This window comes from Ornithorhynchus anatinus, chromosome 7 (assembly GCF_004115215.2).
Source record: "Ornithorhynchus anatinus isolate Pmale09 chromosome 7, mOrnAna1.pri.v4, whole genome shotgun sequence".
In the NCBI taxonomy this organism is placed as follows: Eukaryota; Metazoa; Chordata; class Mammalia; order Monotremata; family Ornithorhynchidae; genus Ornithorhynchus; species Ornithorhynchus anatinus.
In genome coordinates, this window is record NC_041734.1 from 62,125,457 (window position 1) to 62,146,367 (window position 20,911).

The 20,911-nt window shown below is 50.3% G+C and overlaps 1 protein-coding gene across 1 annotated transcript in view; it reads right to left on the reverse strand.

Moving 5' to 3' along the window:
• Positions 1-20,911, reverse strand: part of SLC26A9 (solute carrier family 26 member 9) — a 31,481-nt gene that overhangs the window by 8,079 nt on the left and 2,491 nt on the right. Inside the window, exons 2-17 of the mRNA XM_029069514.2 lie at positions 18,356-18,495; positions 17,783-17,893; positions 16,933-17,108; positions 15,960-16,124; positions 14,383-14,535; positions 13,491-13,573; positions 12,922-13,069; positions 11,659-11,772; positions 11,380-11,457; positions 10,466-10,561; positions 9,012-9,118; positions 6,834-6,903; positions 5,157-5,249; positions 4,868-4,981; positions 2,663-2,944; positions 1,629-1,683 (exon numbers count right to left, since the gene is read on the reverse strand). Of these exons, the coding sequence (XP_028925347.1) occupies positions 1,629-1,683; positions 2,663-2,944; positions 4,868-4,981; positions 5,157-5,249; positions 6,834-6,903; positions 9,012-9,118; positions 10,466-10,561; positions 11,380-11,457; positions 11,659-11,772; positions 12,922-13,069; positions 13,491-13,573; positions 14,383-14,535; positions 15,960-16,124; positions 16,933-17,108; positions 17,783-17,893; positions 18,356-18,495 (1,985 nt within the window). The remainder of the gene's footprint in view (positions 1-1,628; positions 1,684-2,662; positions 2,945-4,867; positions 4,982-5,156; positions 5,250-6,833; positions 6,904-9,011; positions 9,119-10,465; positions 10,562-11,379; positions 11,458-11,658; positions 11,773-12,921; positions 13,070-13,490; positions 13,574-14,382; positions 14,536-15,959; positions 16,125-16,932; positions 17,109-17,782; positions 17,894-18,355; positions 18,496-20,911) is intronic.

Below are 20,911 nucleotides of genomic sequence, written 5' to 3' on the forward strand. Positions count from 1 at the left end.
TGGGCCTCACATGGAACAACCTCATTATCCTGTATCTGCCCCAGTGCTTAGAACAGTGCTCTGCACATAGTAAGCGCTTAACAAATACCATCATTATTATTGTTACTGCCTTCCTCCTGTTCCCAATATCTGTCTGTCACTTCATCCACTGGACTGGAAACTCCTTGAGGGGAAGTATCATTCATTCATTCAATAGTATTTATTGAATGCTTACTATGTGCAGAGCACTGTACTAAGCGCTTGGAATGCACAATTCGGCAACAGATAGAGAACATCCCTGCCCAGTGACGGGCTCACAGACTAAACTGGGGAGACAGACGGCAGAGCAAAACAGAAAAGAACAAAAACAAGACGACATAAGTATCACTTATCTTACTTCCGTTGCCCCCGCACAGGTGTACTTAGTACAGTGCTCTGCATTCAATAGGTGATCTTAGACTGTGAGCCCCAGGTAGGACCAGAACTATGCCCAATCTGATTATCTCTTACCCACCCCAAGGTTTAGCTCAGTGCTTGGCACCTAATAAATATTTCACAAATGTCACAGTCATCATTGATAAATGCCACTGATTGATTCTTCTGATTCTTTTATACCTTATTCATGTAATAATACTAATAATAGCGGTAGTATTTGTTAAGTGCTTACTGTGTGCCGAGTACCGTCTTAAGTGCCGGGGTAGATTCAAGATTGGACACAATCCCTGCCCCACGTGGGGCTCACACGGTCTTCAGAGCGCATAAGGAAATCAGAAGGGAGATTGTGGAGAGAGTACGGGTACGTGGGCTGTGGGAGGGAGGAGGGGAAGGCAGGCTGAGAAGTTCACCGTTTTCTTTCCGTTAGCTCTAGGAAAGTGCTCCCGGACGGTGCTCCATGCCCCCAGAATTTGCTGCAGGGCTGGAGCCAGGACTTCCTCCCAGAGAGGCGGGAAATAATAACGATGGCATTGATTAAGCACTTCCTATGTGCAAAGCACTGTTCTAAGTTCTGGGGGGGGGATACAAGGTGATCAAGTTGTCTCACGTGGGGCTCACAGTCTTCACCCCCATTTTCCAGATGAGGTCACCGAGGCCCAGAGAAGTGAAGTGACTTGCCCCAAGTCACACAGCTGACGAGCGGCGGATCCGGGATTAGAACCCACGACCTCGGACTCCCAAACCCGGGCTCTTGCCACCGAGCCGCGCTGCTTCCCAAGAAGGCTCGGGGCCTCTCACAAGATCCCTTTCAACCCGGCCCCTCAGCCATCTCCCCAGACTGCCTGCTGCTTCCACGGGGCTTGATTCCAGGTGACCTGGTCTGTAACTTTATAAGAGAGCGAGGGCGAGAATGTGTGTCTGTGTATGTTTTCTAAGGGAATGGTGAATGTCCTCTGTAAATGTGAATGAGTGTGTGCGTGTGTCCTCTGCCCAGCCCCTATCCTCCTGACTGCCATCGGCATCACTCCCATCAATGTCTGTGTTCTCAGAAGTCCAATCTCTCTTTCCCTCCCCTCCCTAGATCTAGACTGGACGACCTGATTTGCAAATTGCGTTCCGAAGCTGCCCGGGGACCCCCGTCCCCCCACCTCCCAGGCTGCCCATTCTGCCACCCTTCCCCCTTCGTCCCGAGGGACCCCTCCGCCCGACCTTACCGTGGATATTCACTAGGAAGACGTTCACGCCAATCTTCCGGAAGCCAGAGGAGAGCTGGGGGGTGGGGGGCGGCAGAGGGAGCAGGGAGCAGGGAGGGAGAAACAAAGGGAGAGGAATGTTCTGAACGTGCCCCATCGGTCACCTACAAGACGTACTTCAGGGGCAAAAGCCAAACAAATAAGCAACATTGAGAGCCGTTTGTTACCGGCATAAAAATAGAAGCAAGAGAGGGCCCGGCAAGGCCTCCACTTGTCCGTGGAGTGCTGGGTAAGAGCCTTCTCCAGGAAGTGGGATAGGAACTTGGCTTCATCCCCCACCCCCGGGTTCTTAAAATAGACACGGCCCTTCATGTTTTAGCTCCTCGTGGGCAGGGGACGTGCCTACCAACTCTGTTACGTTGTTATATTGTACTCGCCCAAGCACTTAGTCTAGTGCTCCGCACACAGCGAACGCTCAATAATACGATCGGCTAATCGATTATGGTTATGTAGGGTCTTCCACCCTGGAAGCCCGAGGTGATCCAGAGCGGTGGGGGGGAGAGGGAGGTGGGGGAGAGGTGGGGAGCAGCTGGTCCTGGAATACAGGTGTCCTGGGGTTCTGTCCCTCTAAAACGGGGACTGGAGGTACGTCGGGGAGAGAGGTTCGGGCAATCCACCAGGCGAGAGAGGTGAGAAGTCAACTTCGACCTCTGCCTATTTTTCCAGGCTCCTGTCTGGGCAAAAGGAGCGGAGGGCTCTTGGAGTGAGTCTGTCCCCGCTCCCCTCGGTCCAGCTCCGTGGCCCGCGCCTTCAGGAGCTGCCGGAAAAACTATCAGAGGCGGATAAGCTCATCGGCAGTCTTCCTCCGTACTACCTGTTTGGAGTGAGGGTGTGGGGGGAGGCGGGGGAGTAGTTCTGCTGGACTGCCAGACTGGCCGGGGGCCGGAGTCACCTGACCGTCCCCTTGGGCCGCCACCCTGGGGGAGGGAGTCTGTGGCTGGGGTCCACCCGGTGGAATCCCGGGCCGGCTGAAAGAAAGGAGTGGAGGACCTTACTTTGGCCAACGCCTTGATGCCCATCAGGTCCACGAAGCTGACGCCGCTCATGTCCAGAATCACCGTGTGGAAGGTGACGAAGGGGGGGACGCTGGCCAGAGCGTCCTCCGGCTCTTTAGGCTGCGGCGGGGAGGCCGGCGGCTCCCGCCTCGGGGCGGCGGGAGTCTCGGGGTTGAAGGTGATGTAGGAGACGCCGCTCCCATTCGCGGCGGTCTGATTGTTGTTTGTGTCAGTGGGGGAAGCGCTTTCAAAGTCCTGCTGCAGCTCCTGCAGGGAGACGGTCTGGTGGAAGAGAGAGAAGACGGGGGGTTCGGGGAGGGTCAGAGGGCTCCGGGAACCATTCATCCCTTTGCAGAGATGGAGAGGTCGCAGAGCCGAGGTTAAGTAACTTTCCGAAGATCTGCCCAGTGCTGAGAACAGTGCTTGGCACATAGTGAGCTCTTAACAAGTACTTTAATTATTATTACTTTGACACCGCAGACCAATCCTGTCTCCTGGAAATACTTCCCTTCGTTGATTTTTCGTGAGTCGGTCCTTTCCTGGATCAAGCAGTCGATGGTATTTATTGAGCGTTTACCGTGTGCAGAGCACCGTATTAGGTGCTAGGGAGAGTACAGTGCAACGGAGCTGGTAGCGCGTTCCCTGCCAACAAAGAGCTTACAGTCTAAAAAAGGAGTCAGAGGTTAAAATACATGACAGGGAAAACCGCACGGTAAAAGGAAGTAGGGAGAAGCAGCATGGCCCAGTGGAAAGAGCACGGGCCTCTGAGTCAGAGGACCTGAGTTCTAGTCCTGCCTCTGGTATTTGAGGCCTTACTGTCTGCAGAGCACTGAACTAAGCGCTTGGGAGAGTACAAGTTGCTATGTAATCTTGGGCAAATCACTTCACTTCTCTGTGGCTCAGTTAACCTCGTCTGTAAAAGGGGGATTAAGACTTTGAAGCTCTATGTGGGACAGGGACTGTGTCTGACCCAATTATGTGGTTTCTAACCCAGTGCTTAGTTCAGTGCCTGGCGCATAGCAAACACTTAACGAATACCATAAAAAATGTAAATGTTTTTTGGGGCTGAGGGTCCGGTGGATATCGAGTGCTTAAAGGATACAGATACAAATGCTCTCCTCCTGCTTCTCTGGCCTCTTCGGTCTCTCTCTGCAATCTCATATCTCCTCTCGCTTCCAGGACATCGCTTCATAAAGGTTCAAAACTCAAATCCTCCTCTTTCCTTCCAAATCAGAAGCCAGAGGTCCTGGGTTGTAATTCCTGCTCCTCCACTTCCCTGCTGTGGGAACTTGGACAAGTATTTAATTTCTCTGTGCCTCAGTTTCCTCAACTGCAAAATGGGGATTCGATACCTACTCTCCCTCCCTCTTAGACTGTGAGCCCCATGTGCGACAGGGACTTTATTCGGCCTGCTTAGCTTGTATCTACCCCAGAGCTTAGAATAGTGCTTGACACATAGTAAATGCCTAGCGAGTACCATTCAAAAAAAATTCCTTCCTTTAATATTCCCATCACTGTTCTCCATCATCCTTCCCAACTTGCAAGCCAGAAACCCTGGCTTGATGCTCAACTCCCCTTTGTCTTTCCAAACCACCAAAACGCAGGCCCTTGTTATATCCTGATTTTACTAGCACGCCAGCCCCCTTGCAGACCTGCTTACTTCCAGTCTCTCCCCTTTTCAGTCCACACTTCACTCTGCTGCCCAGATCATTTTTCTAAAACATCATTCTGCCCCTGTTTCCCCACTCTTCAAAAACCTCTGTCGCTTGCCTATTCCACTCTGGGTCAAGCAGAAACTCCTGAGAACCTCTCACTCACTCAGCTCTCCCTCTCCTCCATAGAGGCACTGGAGGACCACTGGGTATTAGGGGAGGAGGAAGAGTACTGGGGTACTAGGGGAAGTGGAGGAGAAGTGGAGGATCATCGGGTGCTAGGGGAAGTGGAGGGCCCTTGGGTGCTAGGGGAGCACTAGGCTGCAAGCTCGTTGTGGGCAGGGAGTGTGTCTATTGTTGGATTGTACTCTCCCAAATGTTTAGTACAGTGCTCAGCACACAGTAAACTGTCAATAAATGCAATCGTCTGATTGACCGCTGGATGCTACGGGAGTTGGAGGACGATTGGGTCACTAGAGGAGACGGAGGGTCTTTGGGTGCTACGGGAAGTTGAGGGGCAGAGAACAAGTGGGACGCCCGGGAGTCAGGTCACCTTGGCCTTCATGAATAGGGATTTTCTTTGCTGCGTGGGCATCTTTCTCCCCATTTCCTGGTTCTTCAGGTATTTCTGCTTGGCCAGAAGCACCTTCCGAGGGTCCACGCCCGTCTGCAGAGAGAAACAGGGAGAAGGGGCCCGTCATTCGTTCAGAACCAGCTCCCGCTGCTTTCTTTCCCAACCAGGGATGACCTCCCCCAGCCCTCGGCCCCTGCTCCTCTGGGCCAGATCAGGCCGGGTGGGTGGATGGCAGTCTCCCAGCGGAATGAAGAGTTCTCAAGCTTACCTTGGCAATGACCTTCTGCCTGAAGATCTCAGAATTGGCGAAATAGAGTGGGGAGCAGTAGGTGACGATCTTAATCCCCTCCACTTCCTGGACCTGTGATAGGGAGCCAGGTTCAGACCGCAGAAACAGGACTACAGGGACAGAGCCCAGCGGGGCTTAGCTGGGGTCAGAGAAGTCGGCCACACGGCCACTCCCTTGGGAGGCAGCGGGGAAGGAATAAGGTTGTTTTTTTTAATAGTATTTGTTAAGCACTTACTATGTTTCAGGTACTGTTCTAAGCACCGGGGCAGATACCAGCTAATCAAGTTGGATACAGTCCCTGTCCCACATGGGGCTCGCAGTCTTAATCCCCATTTTACGGACGAGGTTACCGAGGTACCGAGAAGTTGGGTGACCTGCCCAAGGACACAAAACAGACAAGTGATGGAACCGGGTCCTCTGAGTCCCAGGCCCGTGCTCTTTCCACTAGGTCACAGTGCATGGAGAGTAGGGATAGTGTCCCCCTATCCACTCCTTGCTCCCACCAAGGATGATTATCCTTTTTGAACAGATGGGAAAAATGAGGCACAGAAAGATGTAGTAGGAAGCAGCATGGCCTAAAGGATAGAGGACAGGAGTCAGAAGGACCTGGGTTCTGATCTCGGCTCTGCCACTTGTCTGCTGTGTGACCTTGGGCGAGTCATTTCACTTCTTTGTGCCTCAGTTACTTTATCTGTAAAATGAGGATTAAGACTGTGAGCACTCTGTGGGACAGAGAATGGGTTCAACCCAATTAGCTCATATCTACCTCAGCTCTTAGAACAGTGCTTGACACAGTAGTGAGCTCTTAATAAATACCATCATTATTAAGTGACTGGACAAGGCTCTCTCAGCATTTCGGGGAAGAGCACAGAATAGAACCCAGACCTCCCTCCTGCCCATCACCCTCCAAGCTAGCTCTGGGTTTTAGCACAGATCCACTATGTTTTGGCCCGGAAGAAATCAGCCCAAAATGTGTAGCCAAATGGGAAATTGATCTTATCCTTACCCAGGTCCCGGCCAACATGCTGGGCAAGATGGAAGAAATGGGGGAGCAGGAAAGAGGTGGGGATGGCTTGAGAAGCATGGTCTAGTGGCTAGGGCACAGGCCTGGGAATCAGAAAGACCTGAGTTCTAATCTTGGCTCTGCCACTTGTCTGCTGTGTGACCTTGGCAAGTCACTTCAGTTCTAGGACCCTCAGTTCCTTCACCTGCAAGACTGTGATCTTCATATGGGACAGGGATTGTGTCCGATCCAATTCGCTTGTATTCACCCCAGTGCTTAGTACAGTGCCTGGCACATAGTAAGTGCTTAACAAATGCCACAATAATCGCCAGCGCTTAGAATAGTTCTTGGCACATTCAATAGCATTTTATTTATTCATTCGATAGTATCTATTGAGCGCTTACTATGTGCAGAGCACTGTACTAAGCGCTTGGAATGAACAGATCGGTAACAGATAGAGACGGTCCCTGCCCTACGACGGGCTTACAGTCTAGCGCTTAACAAATATCATCATTATTAGTATTCTTATCATCTTCTTTTGGGGGTCTTCTGGCAGGCAGAGAGGGAAACTGCCTGCCGCTGGGTCTAGATTCAGTCTTGTAGGGGATGGGGAGGGGTAGAGCGGTGGCTCCTAATTTGGATGTGCTACTCACCTTTCTGTAGGCCTTGGGGTTCACGTAAATATCAGTGTCAATGCCCTGGGCCAGGGCATAACCATTCCGACTGGAGGAGGAAGCAAAACAGGGTTGATTTAGTGATATTAATGATCGTGACAATGGAGGATGTAGTGAGTCAACGAGAGATACAAAAGGCAGGGTGGGGCTCGGGAGGCTCTCAGAATGGGAGGAGAGGATGACCCAGGGAACTTGGTCTTTGTGGCATCTAGTCAGTCATCAGTCGTATTTATGGAGCGCTTACTGTGTTCAGAGCTCTAGAGTAAGTGCTTGGGAGAGTACACAGTAACAGTAATACGGACGCTTTCCCAGCCCACAACGACCTACAGTGGTGACCTTAGTTCTTCACCCCCAGGACTCTTGACCTCCCCCTTTCCTCCTTGCCCTTTGCCCTGCCCTTTGCCCTCCTCCCCATCTCTCCCCCGGGTTTCAAGGGGGGTTAATGGAGATGGAAAATAGTAATGGTTTTCCCCTCTTAGGGACAAAGTTAAATTCATTTGTCCTCTCCATCTCCCCTCTTCTCTCTCTTTGGTCTGTCAAAAATGTGGACAAGCTCTCCAGGCTTTCTGTTAATGTTTCTTCATATTCACGTCTCTCTCCCCATCTAGACTGTAGGCTCACATGGGCAAGGAACTTGTCTACCAATTCTGTTACATTGGACTCTCCCAAGCGCTTAGTGGAGTGCTCTGCACCCAGTAAGCGCTCAGTAAATAGACTGATTCCAGTCATCCTGGGGCTAAGGAGGCATCTGCTCAGAATAAGCTGCAGGATAATACCGATAACTGTGGTATTCGTAAAGAGCATACTATGTGCCAAGCACCGTACTGAGGACTGGGGAAGATAAAAAGTAATCGAGTCCCACATGGACTCACTTTCTAAATAAGAGGGAGCACAGGTACTGAATCCCCATTTTGCCGATGAAGCAACTGAAGCATAGAGGATTTAAATGATCCGCTCATGGTCGCACAGCCCAGGTATGTGGCAGAACTGGGATTAGAACCCAGTTCCTCTTATTCGGAGAAGCAGTCGTGGTTCAGACGAAAGAGCCCGGGCTGGGGAGTCCGAGGTCATGGGTTCGAATCCCGGCTCCGCCACTTGTCAGCTATGTGACTGCGGGCAAGTCACTTCATTTCTCTGTGCCTCAGTGACCTCCTCTGGAAAATGGGGATGAAGACTGTGAGCCCCTTGTGGGACAACCTGATTACCCTGCATCTCCCCCAGTGCTTAGAACGGTGCTCTGCACATAGTAAGCGCTTAACAAATACCAACATTATTAGAGAAGCAGCATGGCTCGGTGGAAAGAGCCCGGGCTTGGGAGTCAGAGGTCATGGGTCTGAATCCCGGATCCACCACTTGTCAGCTGTGTGACTGTGGGCAAATCACTTAACTTCTCTGTGCCTCAGTGACCTCATCTGTAAAATCGGGGTGAAGACTGTGAGCCTCACCTGGGACAACCTGATTACCCTGTATCTACCCCAGTGCTTAGAACAGTGCTCTGCACATAGTAAGCGCTTAACAAATACCAACATTTTTTTTTAAATTCCCAGGCCTTTGCTGTTTCCTCTGGCTGTGCTTTTTTTTTAAGGGTGGACTTGAGAGGAGGGGAGGATTTGGGGGTGGTTCCTTGGGATAGACTGGGCCCTGCCTCTGGCACCGGTGAAATAGCCGCCAACTGCATTAGACGCTAAACTCCTTTTTTTAATGGTACAATACTATACGCCAGGCATTGTACTAAGCACTGGGGTAGATACAGGCTAATTAGGTTGGACCCAGTCCATGTCCCAAATGGAGCTCACCATCCTATTCCCCTTTTTACAGCTGAGGTAACCGAAGCACAGAGAAGTGAAGTGACTCGCCCAAGGTCACACAGTAGACAGGAAGTGCCGGGAGTAGGATCCAGGTCTTCTGACTCCCAGGCCCGTGCTCTATCCACTGGGCCACATTGCTTCCTTACGGGCGAGGAACGTATCTACGAATTCAGTCTGTTTAGTCTCTGAAGCTCTCAGTACAGTGCTCTGCACTCAGTAAGCGCTCGATAAATACAATTCATCGATTATTTGATTGCATTACTATTTCCGGTGGTAGCTCTGATTTGCCTCCCCCACTGGTGAGAGATGGATAGGGAGGGTAGGGGTCTACCCCAGCTGGGATACTCACAACTGGGTCTGGAAGATGACAACCAGGATGGAGAACGACACACCCACAGCCACGCCGTAGGGAAGCCCCAGGAAGAAGGAGGAAAGGAAACTCACTACCCAGACGCACTGTGGGGAAGAGTGCAGAGAAGTTAAGTGACTTGTCCGCGGTCCCAGGCACTTAAAGGAAGAAGCTGGGATTAGAAATGAGATCCCCACCTTGGCCCAGCGTGACCTCCCTGGAGAAACCCAACCCATTTCCCCAACTCGCTCTCCTTTCTGCGTCACCTACGTGCTTGGGCCTGTTCCCCTTAAGCACTCGATACACTTGATCTTTACCCCACCCGCAGCCACTTAGGCACAGATCCATAATTTACTTTAATTCCTGTCTCCCCCTCTGGACTACAACTCCTGGTGGGCTGAGAAGCAGCATGGCCTAGTGGATAGAGCACGGGCCTGGGAGTCAAAAGGACCTGGGTTCTAATCCCGGCTCTGCCACTTGTCTGCTGTGTGAGCTAGGGTAAATCACCTCTGTGTGCTTCAGTTACTCTCATCTGTAAAATGGGGTTTAAGACTGCGAGCCCCATGAGAGTCGAGGACTGTGTCTAGTCCAATCAGCTTGTATCAACCCCAAGGTTTAAAATGTAGTGCCAGGCCCAAATTAAGCAAGATCAAAAAGGTCTACCAACTCTATTTTACTGTACTCTTTTAAGCACTTAGTACAGTGCTCTGCACACAGTAAGTGTTCAATAAATACCATTGATCGATTGACTGATTGGAAGAGAGGATTTGGGCGTAAGCACGTGATTTTTCAGTCCAGAGCCCATAGCTGTCCCCTAGCTCTTCCCAAGCACTTAGAACCGTGCTCTATACAGAGTAAGCACTCAAGAAATACAACTGATCAATTGAGAGGACACAGAGCTGGCAATCAGGCACTGGCTCCAATTCCCACACCTATTGTTGATATGCTGTCACTCAATAATAGCAATAATTGTAGCATTTGTTAAGAGCTTACTATGTGCTGAAAACTGTACTAAGTGCTGGGATAGAAAGCGGATAATCATGTTGGACACAGTTCCCTTCCCCATGGGGTTCCCAGTCTAAGTAGGATGGACAGCAGGTATTGAACCCCCATTTTGCAGTTGAGGAAACAGAAGCACGAGGAAGTGAAGCGACTTGCCCGTGGTCACACAGCAGACAAATGGAGCGGCTGGGTTTAGAAGACAGGTACCCGACTCCCAGACCTGTGCTTTTCCCATTAGGCCACATTGCCTCTCACCTCTCTAGATCTCAAGACTCCTTGCTCTAAAGTGGGGAGGCTTGGGGAGAGGGACAAATGAGACATTTTAGGCAACGTAGCGCCTAGCCCGGAGCATGGACTGACCACAGTGGGTCAAATGTACAGAGATGGCCGTAAGAGAGCTTTGGCGTCCTGGTCCTGCCCCAGGGAAGTCTGGGTCCAGAGCAGGTGCTCACACAATCCAGCTTGCTTTTCTTCCACAGGTAATAGGGGTCAGTGAGTTGCTTGAGAGAATTCTTGAGGTTGACAGCAATCAGGGCTCCGAGCACAGACTGTCGGGAGGCAGGAAGACACAGATCAGGCCAGAGGCCCCATCAGCTCCGATTCTGGTGGGGAGGTGCCCAGGGAATGGTCTGGTGATGGGGGAAAGGATGGAGGCTGAGGGGATAAAGTATAGTAATAATTCTCATGTTTGTTAAGTGCATACTCTGTGCCAAGCTCTGGGGTAGATACCTTAAAATCAGGTGACTTGGAGCAAGTCATCTAACTTCTCTGGCCCTCATTTACCTCATCTGTAAAACGGGGATTAAACGTGTGAGCCCCATGTGGGACAGGGACGGTGTCCCACCTGATTAACTTGTACCCACCTCCGTGTTTAGAACAGTCCTCGGTACATAGCAAGCACTTAACGAGTACCATACTAATAAATTATTTATATGGATATATCAATATAATATATAAAATTATTATTATCATTATTAGGTCAGAGACCGTCTAAAAGGGAGGGAGAAGCTATTTAATCTCCATTTTTCAGATGAGGAAACTGAGGTACAGAGACATTAAGTGACTCATTCAAGGTCCCTCAGCTGGCAAGCGGCAGAGCCGGGAGTAGAACCCAAGTCTTCTGACTCTCAGGCTCTAGCTTTTTTCACTAGGCCATGCTGTTCCCCAGATTTCACAAATCAAGTCAGTTCCTGATGCTGGAGGTGGAGGAACGGGATCTGGAGGTGGGGTGGCAGGAGGCATTAGGTTATAGGAAGCTGTGAGCTGGTTTCTCCCTCCCTCCCACACCGCCCCCTTCCCCATTTCCTGTTTCTTGGAGGTTTAAGCCTAGGCAGGGGTGGGGGGGGTGGTCCCCCCATGCTCTTACCTTTGGGAGGGGGTACAGGTAAACCCCCAGCACCAGCATGGTGATCATAACAACTAGAGACACACACAGGCTGGCTACCTGGGGACAGAAAAGACAGGCGTTGGATCCAAGAGTGGGTTAGGCTTCCTTCTCACCCCAGGTTCTCTCTCCAGGAGTAGGACTGGGTCTCCGAAGACCCCCACACCCTCTGCAGGTTCTGACCACCAGCCCGTCTGCTCCTCAGGTCTCCCCACCCCCCTTTTCCTCCCTGGATTGTGACCCAGGGACATGAAATCTCACCTGAGATTTGCTCCCAGCCCCATCCACTGCCAAGGTGACAGACAGGGCACAGCAGATGACGTGGATTTTGAAGAAGGAGCCAAAGAAGTTGCTACAGCCAAGAGCGATCATTTCCTAAGAATAATAATAATAATAATGATAGTAGTAGTATTTGTTAAGCACTTAGTATGTGCCAGACACTGTTCTAAGCACTGGGGTAGATACAAGATAAGCAGGTCGAACACAGTTCCTGTCCCACATGGGGCTCACGGTCTTAATTCCCATTTTATAGATGAGGGAACTAAGGCACAGAGAAGGGAAGTGACTTGCCCAAGGTCACACAGCAGACAGGTGGTGGAGCCGGGATTAGAACACATGTCTTCCTGACCCCCAGGCCTGTGTTTTATCCACTAGTCCATGAGGGAAGTGGCAATTCTTAGCTGAAGGAACCAAGCCAAGTCCCCTCGGGTCCCCACGATAGGGTTCAGCTCAGCAGTGGAGACAAAGGCAGAACCCAAAGAGACAGGGGACAGGACCTGCCCAACCGGGATTCCTGAAAAGTAGCCCCCTCCAGGTGGACACATCTTTGCCAGAGTTCTTCTGGCTTTCATTCAGAGTTCCAAGAACCAGACGCTGAGTCTAGTCCACCAGAGCAACTGGACAATAATGATTAGGATCATCAAGGGATCAGCACCCAGAAGGGACTCTACAATAGTCAAGTCACAACCAAACAATTGCAGATTCAATCTCAATCTGATTTCAATCCCTAGATGCCCCTTCCAGGGGCTATCAGTGGTATTTACTGAGCGCTTACTGTGTGCAGAACACTGTACTACTAAGTGCTCGGGAAAATACAATACGGCAAAGTTGGCAGATACATTCCCTGATCCCCGCAGGAGTTTATAGTCTAGGCGGGGAGACGGACATCAAAATAAATTATGGATATGAACACAAGTGCTTTGAAGGTGGGGAAATTAATGGTCTGTCAGCTTGGAAGGGGAAGAAAGTTCCAGATCAGAGGAAGGACGTGGTCCAGGGGTTGGCAGCGAGATAGATAAGTGAGAGAATTGTTGCTGAAGACCCTGTAAGCTCACTGTGGGCAGGGAATGTATCTGTTATATTGTTATATTATACTCTCCCAAGCGCTTAGTACAGGCCTCTGCCCACAGTAAGCATTCAATAAATACGATGAGTGACTAATTAAATGATCCCCCGACAGATACCCGGTCTCCCACCCTCCCTAGGACACCCTCCCACCGGCTTCCTGTTGAGGGAGGGGCTCACCTGGTTAGAGTCCACGTCGTAGCCATGTTTGCCCCCCAGAGTCCTCCCGATGGCCAGGTTGATGACATATCCCACGATGGCTAGGGAGAACGCTGTGCCGATCATGTCCCGCCACTGACTCACCACTGGGGAGACGGGGGTGGGGAATCTGCAAGAGGAGCGGTCAATCTGTCGTCAATCAGTCATCTTTATTGAACGCTTACTGGTAGAGTACCATATAACAATATGGCAGACACATTCTCTGCCCACAGAGAGCTAACAGGCTAGAGGGGGAGGCAGACGTTAATATAAACAAATAAGTTACAGATATATACATAAGTGCCGTGGGGCTGGGAGGGGGCGGTGAAGAAAGAGAGCAAGTCAGGGTGAAGCAGAAGGGAGTTGGATAAAAGGAAATGAGGGCTTAGTCAGGGAAGGCCTCTTGGAGGAGGGAAGGGACAGTTGCAGCTCCCTCAGCCCAAGGTCAAGTCAGGGGCAGGTCAAACCGAGTCCAGGGGACCTCTCCCAAATCAGACTCTAGCACCGACCACAGGGCCCCCACAGAGGTCTCAGTTCTGGCCTTTACTCACCCTTGGCGGATCTCTCCCACAATCTGCATGTGGTATTTTTGGGGCATCGTCAGACCGCCGGAAATAGCTGTCGCCACAACTACCTGACAGAGGGGAGGGGTGACACAAGTCTCAAACAGAGCAGGGACGTAGGCAGCTCCAACAGGCTATCCTCCCCTGCAAAGAGGGCTGGAAGGGGTGGGGAGGTGATAGTAGGAAAGCTATTTATTAAGCATCCCACTGGGGCTGCAGTAGGCACTTGGGAAGGACAAAACAAGCAAGTGATCCATTCCTGGTCGGGAACTACTCATTTTAGCCCGGTCAGTCCATCAGAGTCACTCACGGAGGCGGATTGTACCTCGCGTATCTGTCCCTACCTCACCGGGACACAGTGAGGTTGAAGTGAGGTCACCGTTGTAAAAGAACTAGGAAAAAATTGGTGCTAAACAAACTCAAGGTAATAATTATGGCACTTGTTAAACGCTTACTATGTGCCAAGCACTGCTGTAAGCACTGGGGTAGATCCAAGTTAATCAGCTTGGACACAGTTCCTGTGCCACATGGGGCTCACACTCTTAATCCCCATTTTCCAGATGAGGTAAACGAGGCCCAGAGAAGTGAAGTGACTTGCCTAAGGTCACACACAGAAGACAGACGGCAGAGCGGGGATTAGAACCTGGGTCCTTCTGACTCCCAGTCCCGTGCTCTATCCACTAAGCCATGCTGCTACTCAAGGTATTATTATTATTATTATTATCATTGTTAGGATTAGCTCCCAATTACCTAGGGCAGACTTCTGTCCCTCCAACTTGTGAGGGTCTAGGCTACCTGGGCTGGCTTCGGCTAGGCGCCCCCCACAGCCCCTTCCGGCCCCCAGGCCGTGGACCGGACCCCCTCCGGCTGGGCCCCTCACCACAATGAGCTCGGTGGGGATGGGCACACGGATCTTGTCCATGTAGCGGACGTTCAGCTCCTTCACCAGCACCAGGAAGACGCCACTGACCAGGGCGAAGATCAGCGAGGCGATGTTGGTGTGGGGCAGGTTTCTGCAAATATCGATGAATGTCTGCAGGGGAGGGAGGAGCAGAGAGAAGAGGGAAGTAAAGGAAGATCCAGCAGGGGGAGAGAGGGAAATCTCACTCCCAAGGACTCCGGCAAACTCTCCATCAGGGGCTTCCTAGTTTTTCTACGGAGTCACAGTCGAGGCGGTGGGCAAGCCCTGAGCAGGCCGCTCACCCCACTCTGACCCATCCCTGCCAAGCTTCCAGAAGACAGATTTTGTGCCTTTCCAGGTTAGGCAGAGCTCCTTTCTGGATACAGCAAGGGGAAAGGAGTCTAAGTGGCAGCAAGAGGGAGATAGGTTAGATATAAAGGAGAACTTAAAAAATACCACTATTAACAATAACGATGATAATTATAATGATCATAGTAGTAGTCCATGATTCCTCAAGTACATCCAGTGGTTGCCCAACCACCGCTACATTAAACAGAAACCCCGTCATCTTTAAAGCAATCAGCTCACCCCCCCTTACCTCTCCTCACTGATTTCCTACTGGAGCCGGTCCCCCACACTTCACTCCTCTAGCGCCAGCTTGCTCACTGTATTTCTATCATCTTTCTCACCGCTGAACGCTTTCCCACAACCTCTCTCTGAACTGAAGCTCTCTTCCCCTCCATATATGCCAGATCACCACTCTCTCACCTTGAAACCCTTATTAAATCCCATCTCTTCCTAGAGACCTCCCCCAATTAAGCTCTCTTTTTCTCCGGCTCCCTCTCCCTTCTGCATCGGCTATGCCCTTGGATCTGTACCCTTTAAGCGCATGAAACTCACTCCACCCTCAGCCCCACAGCACTTGTGTACATATCTATAATTTATTTATTTATATTAATGTCTGTCTGCCCCCCTAGAAGGTAAACTCTTTGTGGGCTGGGAACATGTCTACCAACTCTGTTGTATTGTGCTCTCTCAGGATCTCAGTGCAGTGCTCTGCACACAGTTAGTGCTCAAAAAATATCATTGATTGATTAATTGACCTAATAATAATAATAAAAATATGGAAATTTTTAAGGGTTTATTACGTACCACGTATTGTACTAAGCACTAGGGTAGTTATAAGATAACCAGGCTGGATCAATCCCTGTCTACATGGTGCTCACAGCCTAAGTAGGAGAGAGTAGGATTATATCCCCAATTTACAGTTGAGGAAATTGAGACACAGAGAAGCGAAGTGACTTGGCCTAGGTCACACAGCAGGCAGGTGGCAGAGCTGGGATTAGAGCCCAGGTCTTCTGACTCCCAGGCCCATTGCTCTTTCCAATAGGCCATGCTGCTTCCCTTATTATTATTGTCATTATAACTTCCCCATCCAAGAGAGGTGGTGGTATTGGAGTAGGTACCCAAGAGAGCAGGATCCCTTTCTCCTGGGTTTTTGTCAATCTCCCCGCCCCACCAAACCCCGTCCCCGACTCCCTTCCAGCCAGACTCACGTAGACAATGGCCCCGGGGCCAGTATAGGAAGCGATAGTCAGCCCGAAGATGTATTTGAGCACTGAGATGAAGATCTGCAGCCCGGCAGCTGTCATGAAGCCCCGGATGAAGGACTCGGAGAGGTAGATGGCCACAAAGCCAAACTGCACCAAGCCTAGGCACATCTGGAGAGGAAAGGGGCTGGGATTAGTGAGACCTCCCAGGAATCGATGACCTTACTGCTTCCCCTGAAGCTAGCCACCCCTCCACCCCCCCCCCAATCCAGACTGTATGCTCCCAAGTTCTTAGTACAGTGTTCTGCACACAGTAAGCGCTCGATAAATACCTCTGATGATTGACCCTGCTCTCAGTCTCCAGAAGTGTCCAGGAGAGATGATTTAGCCCCAAGAAGGGAAGATCAGGCTAATTCAATAACTGTCTCCAAAGAAATAAAGGGCCATATTCTAGAACCAGGGGCCAGCTCTTCTCCTTCTCCCTGGAGGCTTGGAATGAGGGTGAACAGGCTTAAGATGTAGTAAGAGGAATTTAGATTTGACAGCGGGAAAAATTTTATGACAGGGAGGGGTGTTAGGCCCTGCAATGGAGAGACTGTAATGGAGGTTGTGGAGTTCCCTTTTCTGGTGAGATGAAAACCCAGGTGAGATTCTCATCAATCTAGGGTGGCTCTCAGGTGCTAGCCTGCCTTAAGGCAGGAGGATGGAGGATTTGACCTCTCCAAGTTTCTTCCCCTGTGACTAGTAGTGATAGTAGAAGTAGTATTTATTAAGTTCTTCTGTGTGCAGAGCACTGTACTAAACCCTGGGAAATAGTGCACAGTAGGAATTAGACAGGATCCCTATCCCTCAGGTTGGGTAGGGGGCACCCTGAGGGGCCTGTGTCCTACACCAGGGCCCTGACTCTCCCTCCCCCAGATGCCGAGTCCCTCAGTGGTGGGGAGGTCTGAGGGGAGGGAGAGGGGAAGGCAACCTCCACCTGGATGACGGCCGTTAGGCAGGCCAGCGTGGCAGAGACGTGGAGCCTGGCCTCGTCCATGGCCGCTCTGTCCACCGAGGTCGTGTTGTTCGTGGCATTAAAGACGCTGAACTTGGACTCTGGAGCCAGCTGGAGACAGATGTTACCCACCAGGATGCTGATGACGGCAAAAGTACCTGTGGTCCCAACCCAGCCAAGGACACTAGATTCAGGGGGCTGCCCAGGACCCCGAAGAGTTTCGAGAGCCCTCAGTCGCCCTAGCCAGACAGCTCTCCTGGGGTGCAGCAGAACAGCCGAAATCCTCAGGGCTGCCAGTTAATTGATCGGGGTATGTGCTGACTGCAGTGTTAAGCACTGGGGTAGAAACAAATGAGCAGTTCTGACACAGTCCTAGGGGCACACTGCAATGCTCAACACTCAACCCAATCCCTAGCTATTGCCCCAATGACTGTAAGCAGGTACTGCCTCTGTATTTCATCAGGAAAATACTTCCTGGGTGTTTCCATGCTAGGCAAGGACTGGAAACAATTCCCCGGTAGATTCATTCTTCAAAATCTCCCTTCCGGCACCCGGACGTAGATGATCCTCCTTAGTTTACGAAAACTTTGAAGACACATCCAAAAGGGCGATTGGGAGATAAAGACTTGTGCAGTCTGCTGAGGCAAGACTTCTCGATCCGTTTAAGTTCGTCCAGTTCGGAGATACAGTGTTTTTCAGTGGGGAATCAGGTGGAACCTGAACTGATAGAAATCTTCACCTTCCAGTACCCCTATCCCACCAAACTCTCTGGTTCCCAAGCCCTCCCGCCGTTCCTCGGGGACCAAGGGGAAGGGGGTTTGGGAGAACTTACCTGGAACCAGTTGGTGAACTCCCCCCAGGAAGAAGTAAGTCAGGAGTGGAAAGAAAGAAGAATAAAGGCCATTCACAGCAGGTAAATTGGCCAGGAGAGCAAACGCCATCCCTGCAAGAGATAAGTCATCAGTTCCGAGTCTGTTCCCAGCGTCCACTGCGGGCAGAGCCTTGTCTGGGGACTGCAAGGAGTGACAGGAAAAGCAGAGGACCTAGCCCATGTCCTCAAGGAGAATATAACTAAATGGTGGCGAAGAGACAAACACAGACACACATACCTAAACACCAAGCGTCCAAAGACAACAAGCCTATGAAAGATACGTCAAAAATAACTTACAAGCCTGTAAATTACACAGACATAAAGAAATGCTGAGATGAGATTGGAGTGATCAAATCAGGTGAGTTTAATTGGGGAAGGTTTCCTGGTGGAGGTGAATTTTAGTTGAGTTTTGAAGACAGGGAATGGTTAAGGGGAGAAGAAACTGGATTTCTCTGCAGGAAAGGGAGTCAGGACGAGCCTGGCTGGTGTTGTCTCCGATCCCGGCTTCCTGAGTCCATCCTGCAGGCAACTCACCTTGAGGTACCTGGATGGATCCCCCGCTGAGCCCCCCCAGCAAATCGGGAATGAGGTAATCCTTGATCTTGTACTTGGGGAGCCACGAGAGGATGGGGAGTAAGCTGAACACCACAGTCTTGACCTTGGTAGTGGAACATCTGGAGAGAGAGAGAGAGAGAGTGTGAGAGAGAGGGAACCGGGCTGAAGATGAGATCTGAGACAGACCTTCAGTTGCCAGAGGCCAGGAATTATTTCCTTCCTGTCCTCCAGCTACAGTCTAACACATCTCTATCTGTACCGTCTCATAACCTCAACCCAGTCCCCCAGCCCTCCAGCAGTGAAAACTGGGGTGCCTGGGTTTGATTCTCAGGCTCACTTTTATTTTTCTTTTGGTATTTGTCAAGCGCTTACTATGTGCCCGGCACTAAACTCAGCACTGGGGTAGATACAAGGTAATCTGTATTACCCTATTTATTTTGTTAATGAGACGTACATCACCTTGATTCTATTTATCTGCTATTGTTTTAATGAGGTGTTCGTCCCCTCGATTCCATTTGTTGCCATTGTTCTTGTCCGTCCGTCTCCCCCGATTAGACCGGAAGCCCGTCAAAGGGCAGGGACTGTCTCTATCTGTTACCGATTTGTCCATTCCAAGCGCTTGGTACAGTGCTCTGCACATAGTCAGCGCTCAATAAATACTATTGAATAAATGAATAATCAGGTTGGATGCAGTCCACATGGGGCTCACAGTCTTCATCCCCATTTACCGACGAGGTATCTGAGGCATAGAGAAGTTTAAGTGACTTGCCCCAGGTCGCACAGAAGACAAGTGTCAGAGCCGGGATTAGAACCCAGGTCCTGTGTTGTGCTGCTTCTCTTTGCGGGCAGAAGGAAGCCTCTCTCTCTGCCAACGAGAGGGTAGAAATCTCAGCGATTTCTTCCCTTCAGGAAATGCCTAGCACTCTCTGTCAGGGGATCAGCCCTAGAACCTGAAGTGAAGGAAGGGAGATTGATTGGTGGGACAGTGGAGCTTACTTGACCTTTCCCAGATCTCGAGGCAATCAGACCCTTCAGGCTGGAATCTATACCGGTTTTGGTGACTAATCTCCGAGCTCTGATTAAGCTTCCTCTCCTTCCCGTCATCTACTCCTTGGTGTTGCTTAATAATCGAGTCCCCCACACTGGTCCCTTGGATGTCACTCAGAGCCAAAACTAACACAGGAAATGCTTTGTGTCTTTCTACCTCTGGGTTGCCACTCAGAGAATGGGGATCCTGGTCCCAGGAAATGAGATGAAGTGTTTTCTTTGACCCCCCTGCCTACTTTATGGCCATTCGGTGGCTGGGCTCTGGACCCACTGCATCTTGACATAATAATGGTGGTATTTGTTAAGCGCTTACTAGGCGCAAAGCACTGTTCTAAACGCCGGGGGGATACAAGGTGATCAGGTTGGCCCACGTGGGGCTCGCAGCTTTAATCCTCATTTTACAGATGAGGGAACTGAGGCACAGAGAAGTTATGTGACTTGCCCAAACATGGCTTCCATTGTTGCCTCCGGGCTGCTCTGGACCCTGAGGGTGGGGGTGGGAAGTGCAGGTCAAGTGATTTGACCTCCACTTCTGACTCCTGAAAGTAACTCGTGCTGGCTAGAAACAAGATTATATTTCTATACTCCATAAAGACTATTAGAGATAAGTCACATGGTCTAGAGGAAAGAACATTGGTCTGGGAGTCAGACGACCTGAGTTCTAATCCCAGTCATGCCACTTGTCTGCTGTGTGACTTTGGGCAAGTTCCTGAACTTCTCTGTGCCTCAGTTACCTCATCTGTAAAATGGGGGTTAAATCCTACTTATTCCTACTTAGATTGTGAGTCCCCTTTGGGACGCAGACTGTTTTCAACATGATTAACTTGCACCTACCCCAATACTTAGAATCGTGCTTGGCGTATAGTAAGCACTTAAAGAGTATTATTATTATTATTATTGTCAATAATAATAATAATGATAATCATTAGAGAAATAAGTGCTCGACACGTAATCATTTAACTAGTATTATTATTAACAATAATCTTAATATATTATTAATTAAAAATACAACTATTATTAATAATAAAAAGAGAAATCCTCCACTGCCGAGACATGATTCTCACCAGTTATTCAAAATAATATCTGTGCTGTGTGTCAAGCAATGTGCCAGACAGTGTGTTAAGTGCTGGAGTAGATATAACACAATCAGATCAGATGCAGCTCCTGTTCCACAGGCTAAGGGGAGGGAAGAAAGGTGTTTAATACCCATTTTACAGATGAGGAAATTGAGGCAGAGAGCAGTTAAGTGACCGGCCCAAGGTCACACAGCAGGAAAAAGATCATCCCTACCTTCCCTTTCGTAGTCTATGCTCTCAAACGCTTAGTACGGTGCTCTGCACCCAATCAGCGTGTGATAAATGCCACTGATTCGTTGAAATGGCAGAGCCGAAATTAGAACCCAGACCTCCTGACGTCCATTGATAAATACCACTGATTGGTACCGGGCTTCCTGATTAGTCCCTTGCTCGTTGCTTTAGGCCACGCTAC